The 6044-nt window shown below is 59.9% G+C and overlaps 1 protein-coding gene across 1 annotated transcript; it reads right to left on the reverse strand.

The window, feature by feature from the left end:
* Positions 1–223: 223 nt before the first annotated feature.
* ID2 (inhibitor of DNA binding 2) lies at positions 224–2027 on the reverse strand. Its single transcript, XM_054063813.1, has 3 exons — positions 1527–2027; positions 1311–1375; positions 224–897 (listed from the first exon to the last, which is right to left on the reverse strand). The coding sequence occupies exons 1-2, from the start codon at positions 1872–1874 to the stop codon at positions 1319–1321; spliced, it is 405 nt and encodes a 134-aa protein (XP_053919788.1). The 5' UTR covers positions 1875–2027; the 3' UTR covers positions 224–897; positions 1311–1318.
* Positions 2028–6044: the final 4017 nt, after the last annotated feature.

The following is a 6044-nucleotide window of genomic DNA, read 5'->3' on the forward strand; positions in this document are numbered from 1 at the left end:
TCGCTTACAAGCTTAGAATATACACTCAAATAAGATTTTCCAAGTTACAAGAATTATTCACTTCAGGTAATTTTATTCTTTATATTCTCTACATACTTGAATTTTTACTTGGTAAAGTCATAACAGAATGCTTAAGTACTTAAAAAAAAATTGAACACCAAAACTACAACACAAATCAAAGCCAGCAAACAGTTGGTCCCCAAAGAACAAAGCGAGCAATCAGTTCAATAAACACACTTGATTTATTTTGTATAAAAAGGGTTAAGTTTACAACTAAACTTTTATAAAAAGTTTAGCATGATTAAGTACATCATTACACTTTTTGCAGAAATGTAAATTTCTGCCACTATACAAGAAAACTCTAATTAAAGAGTTCACAAGGTTTCACTCATATATATATATATTTATATATAAATATATACATGGCGTTCAGTCCTAGGTTTGTGTCAAAAAGGTAATTTCTGACCACAGGCTTCCCTAAAAAGCTGAACGCTGGATCCTTCTGGTACTCACGCTCCACCTTTGGAAAAAAAAGGTAAAGTCTGCTTTAAAATGGGCAACTCCTTGTGAGATTTCTGTTTCGCTCCCCAGGTTGGGAATAGTATATAAAGGAAGCCTTCCAACTAGGGAAAGGGTATTTAAGAGTCTCTTCATAAATAACTAGGTTCAGTCCAAGTTGAAGAATGGGGTGGGGATAAAGATCAATCTCGACTTCTTTCTTCTTCTTCTTTATTACATTTTAAAAGGTCCTTTTAGGTAAATGCGGATTTTCCCCTCCAGATAGAGCTGAAAAATAAATTCAGCGCCTCAAAAGAAAAAAAAAAAAAGCAACTGTAGACATTTTCTTGTGCAAAACAAAAAAAAAACCAAACCACCAAAGCCTCGTCAGCGGCACACCTGCAAGAGATCGAGAAGAGGCGTATTTAGGAGCGCTCGCAGGGCAGGACCCGCCAGGCTGGCGCCAGGGAGGAAGCCGCAGCTCCAGCCCTTAACCAAACACCCGCGGATTGGGCAAACGCCGGCGCCCGGCTGAGCGCTCGCCCCGCGGCGCCCGGAGCGCCACCCCGGCCCCGTGGGAACGCGGCGCCCGCCCGAATCCCGCATCTCGGCGCCGGCGGTGCCAAGAGCCCCCAGATAATCGCTCCCCTGGCCGGGAATCCGAGCTCAGAGGCGCATCGGGAGCGCTGGCCGGGACCCGGCCCGACCCCTCGGCGGCCCCGAGGGCATCCCCGGCAACTTTCGGGGCCGGTGTTGGCGGCGCCCCCCGCCCCCCCGCTTCGCCCCCGCGGCTCGGGACGCGCTGCACTCACCGCGCGGCTCAGCCACAGAGCGCCTTGGGGTCCCCCGACAGCAGCTCCGAGGGGAATTCGGCCGCCTGAGGAGAGAACACCGCGGTCAGCGCGGGGGGGGAGGGAAGGAGGGGTCCCCCGAGCCCCCCGGGCGGCAGCACCGACCCCAGCCCTGTCCGCAACGCCTCTGGGCGACAGCCCCGACTCCACCCCCGTCCTCGGCGCCGTCCCGCGTACCTGTAGCGAGAGGATGCTAATGTCCGTGTTGAGCGTGGTGAGCGGGGTCCTGGCGGCCGGGCTCTGCCCGGGCCGCTGGTGGTGGAGGCTGACGATGGTGGGGTGCGAGTCCAGCGCGATCTGCAGGTCCAGGATGTAGTCGATGACGTGCTGCAGGATTTCCATCTTGCTCACTTTCTTATTCTGCGGGATGCTGGGCACCAGCTCCTTCAGCTTGGAATAGCAGTCGTTCATGTTGTACAGCAGGCTCATGGGGTCGTCCACGGGCGTCTTGCTGCGGGAGATGCCCATGGGGTGCTCCGAGAGGCCGCTCTTCCTCGCGGACCGCACCGGGCTGAACGCCTTCATGCTGGGAGGGGCGCGGGCACGGACAGACAAACGGACGAGGAGGGGGAAAGAAACGCCGCCGCTCCGCTGTGCCGGAGGGGACGGGAGCGCGGCCGCCGCTGCTCCGCTCCGCGCGCTGCCGGGGCTCGCACTGAGCCGCGCCGCCGCGCCGCCTCCTTTTATAGCGGCGCCGGCTCCGGGCCCGGCCCGCGCGCGCCCCCATTGGCCGCCGCCCGCGCGCGCGTCACGGCGGGGCGCGCTCATTGGCGGGCGCGGCGCGGGACCTTCCGCCCGCGCGGCCAATGGGGCCGGAGGGGCGGGGGGAGCTGTGGGAGAGGGGCGGCGACCGAGCCGCCGAGCCCGGCCCCGCTCCCGCGCCGCTCAGGTGATGCGGGTCCTGGCGGGGCTCTCAGTGAGCGGAGGCTGCTCCCGCGCCGCCGCGCGTCACGCACGGAGCGTTCCCGCGGACAAATGCGAACGCTGCGCTTTCCGCGGCTTTTGGTTGCAGCCAGGGAAACCTCTCCCAGAAACATTCCAGAGGGAAAAGTTGTAGGGTTTCTGTTTGGCTGGAGGAGGGACTTCGGTTTGGTTAAAACTTAGCTCCGCTGTACCGGCGTTTCGCCGCGCTGCGGGCGCGGGACGCGCCGCTCCCGCCCCGAAGGCTGACGCGGAGCCGCGCGGTGCGGTGCGCGGTGCGGTGCGCGCAGCCCAGGCGGGGCCGGCAGAATACGCTGCGGTCCCGCGATAACCACCCGCACGCTGCAAGCGCGGTAGCGCCCATAGCCCACGGGAGGGGCGCGCATCGCGGACACCGGTAAGGAAGGCGCTGCCCACGGAGCGGCGGGAGCCGCAGGGTGGGCGCTTGCCCGTCCCCGTGGCGCTCCCGTGCCCGGCCCCAGCGCCGCTGGAGACGCTAAACGATAATGGAAACCGACCTGTCGATTAACGACCCGGTTAAAATCGGCGCCGGCAGCGGCTCCCGCCTCGCCACCGCTAACGGCTGCGTGCCGAGCGGCCGCCGTCCCACCCTGCGCTCCGTCTCACGGAGGCAGCGCCGGGAGAAATTCTGACGCTATTTTTGGTACAATAACAGCCAACGCGAACGCTCCCGCTTCCCCCGGCGCTGTTTGTCATTCCCGCACAGCGCACCCCGCTCGGGAAGGCCTCGCGGTGCCCCGCCGGGGGCTCGGGGCGCCGTCCCCGACCCGTCCTGCGCCCCGGGGTGCTCCGGGCGAGGGCAGCGCCCGCCCCTGCCCGCGGTTCCCTCTTCACCGCTGGAAGGGCTGCGGGCGGCGGGACGGCCGCCTAACTCGGGGGCTCGGGGGGCTCCGCACCCCCCGTCCCTCCTCCCGTGCCCCGGTGCGGCACGGAGCCCGGGTGCTGCCCCCGCTCCCGGCGCGCGCACAAAGCGCCGCCTTCCCCGCCGGGAGTCGCGCCGCGGGGTGGGATGCGGACAGGGATGCGCTGCGGGGACGGGAGGCGCTCCGGCGCGCGCGGTGAAGAGGGGGTGCGGGACGAGGAGGGGTCGCGGCGCCGGGATGCGCTGCGGCGCTCGGGGCGGCCGCGCCGCTCCCCCCGCGCTCCCCCCCGCCCGGCGCCGCTGCCCCCGCCCCGCCGGTCCCGCCCCGCGGCGCCGCGCAGGCGGCTGCCATGGAGACCGGGCGCCCCGCTCCCCCCGCACCTGCGGGAGCGTCGGCCGCGGGTCCGGCCCGGGACACTCTTTCCGTGCCGGTCCCGGCGAGGACAACCCCTGCTCTGTACCCGAGCGGCCGCCCCCGGGGGGGGTTCGCGCGGTCCGTGCGCGGGACCCCCGGCACAGGGGTCGCCTCCTCCCCCTCATCTCAGACACATCGTGGAAATGGCTTTAATTGCCGCCTATTTAAGCCATCAAACCTGCCTGAAAAACAGAAACACTTAAGGTGTCAGGGGAGCGCCGGTACCCCCGCACCGGGGACCCCCCCCGCGGCTGCGTCAGAGAGAGGAGATGGAGGGGTTCGGGGTTTGCCTCCCCCTCCCCGCCCTTCTTTTTTAGTAGCGGGAGGGGGGACCAAATGCGTGCAAAATATTTAGTTACAACCTCTGCGAGAGGCACCCGTCTGTAACTGCGTTTTCTACTTTCACAAAGGATTTTCCTGTTACTTTTGTTCCGGTCACAAAATTAAAAAAAAAAAAAAAAAGGCGAAAGAAAAAAAAAAAAAAAACTTGGGGGAGAGATAAGGTCTGGAAAACAATCTGGAATTGCCAGGCTGTTGGTGGGAGCTCTGCGGGGCTGGCGTCAGGAAGTCTGCGCCGCCTTCTATTACTGTTGATCCAGCTTTGTGCAGCTGCACTCAGTACAATTAGCTTGTAGAAACAATCCTGCTGTAGGCAGCCTCTTCCCTTCAAAGTGCTTTTCTATACTGATCCCCTCACATCATGATGCTGGAAATCAAGTCACAAGCCGACCACTGTTTGGCCAACATCATCTGTGGGAATTCATTAACCTCCATCCCAGAGATGCAACAAGAGATTGTTTGTCCAGAACTAAACTTACAGCTTAATATGATGTAGCCCATACAGGAAAAAACCTGTGTCCCCATTTCTTCTTCTTTTTTTTTTTTTCTTTCTGGTCCATAACAAGAAACACATTGTGCAGCTTTTTCTCTCTTTTTTTTTTTCCTTTAGGGGGTGGGGAATGTGGCTGAAACCAGGCATGAGCCGGCTCCTGCTAAAACTTTGCCATCCGACTGTTTTTTGGTTCATCGCGCTGCAGTTTCCATAGAAGCGACTTATCCCCGCGCTCATCTCGTCGGGTGCGCTCTGCGCGCTCATTTCCCGTCTGAGTTCGCTCTGCCGCGCTCGATGGTGCAGCTGACACATTTCCTCCCCGTGCACTTTGCACCCACCTCATCCTTGCCCAGATGCTCGGGTCTGATTGTGCCTAAAAGGGGGTTTCACCGCGCTCTGCAGCTGCCTTGGGGGAAGGGAGCGTGATTTTTCTTCTAATCCCGTCCCTGCTTTGGGCTGCGCGGGCGCTCAGCGCTGCGCTGTGCAGGCAGCAGGCCCCGCGCTGCCCGTGCCCCGACGGCCCTCTGCCACGCGCCCGTCGCGTGTGGCCGCCGCTCGCCTGCGCCGCTGCCGTGGGGCTGCCCGTGGGGCTGCCGGGCCCCCCGCCCGGGACCGCAGGGTGCTGGGGTGCCCCGGTACCCCGGAGCGGCAGCAGGGTGACGTCTCCCCGCTCCCGTCGCTGCTTGTGACCCGCCGCGGTGCCGGGAGCGCGAGTCCCCGTCTCCCCGTGGCACCGCTGCGTGTCCCTCTCGGGGCAGCGGGGCTGCCTTCGCCGCTCCCCTGCGCCTCCAGGTCCCTCACTTGGCTGCGAGGGGGCTCGTTGTTTCCCTCACCCCCCTCTGAGCCCCTCCGTGTCCTTCGAGGGATGCACGGGAACACCTTCTCCGAGTCCCATCTCCAATCTCCATTCTTTTCTGGCCCTTGTCCACAAGTGCCATGGATCTGCCAAATGCAGGATCCCATTTTCCTCTCTCTTCCCCCCACTATGCTTTGGAATAGCGTTGCTTTCGTACAGCACCATTCCCTTCATCCCTGCTCCTCAACGCCCTTCATCTGCCGCTGGGGTATTCCCAAGCTGCTGGTTGTTGGAGGCTTGGGAAGTATTGCTACGAACATTGATATTAAGTCATTTTTCCTAGGTTCCTGCTTTTTGGCCAGAAGCCTTGGACTATAAGACGGACAAGCCTTTGCTCCGATTCAGTTTTGACATGTTTATCATTTTATGATCCCACTCCCTCCCTGCTCTTCTGCAGGAATGCCTTTTTACTCAAACTGTGTTTTCTGGCACCGCTCTGCAAAGAGGGGTGTTTCTACATGAATTGTGTGGGTTTGCCAGGACATTTATATCAAGCCCAAATTCAGACTCTTCAGTTCTAATGCTTTTTCCTCTTTTATGGGTTTTCTCCTTTCTGTGAGTAGAATCAGTGCCCTGAAGGCATTTTGACATAAGCTGCTACCTGCAAAGGGCTGTTGCTAACCTGAAGCTGCTGGAAGAATGCTGCCCTGAAACCCTTCTGGAAGCAGCATCCCTCTGGTGTAGTTCGTATTACTGCTGTGAAGCGTATTAAATCCATGTATTAACTCCTATGCCTGTATTCAAGAGCGAATACTTTTATAATTTTTTAATATTGAACTATTTTACTA

The sequence above is a fragment of the Cuculus canorus genome, chromosome 3, assembly GCF_017976375.1.
Source record: "Cuculus canorus isolate bCucCan1 chromosome 3, bCucCan1.pri, whole genome shotgun sequence".
Classification (NCBI taxonomy): domain Eukaryota; kingdom Metazoa; phylum Chordata; class Aves; order Cuculiformes; family Cuculidae; genus Cuculus; species Cuculus canorus.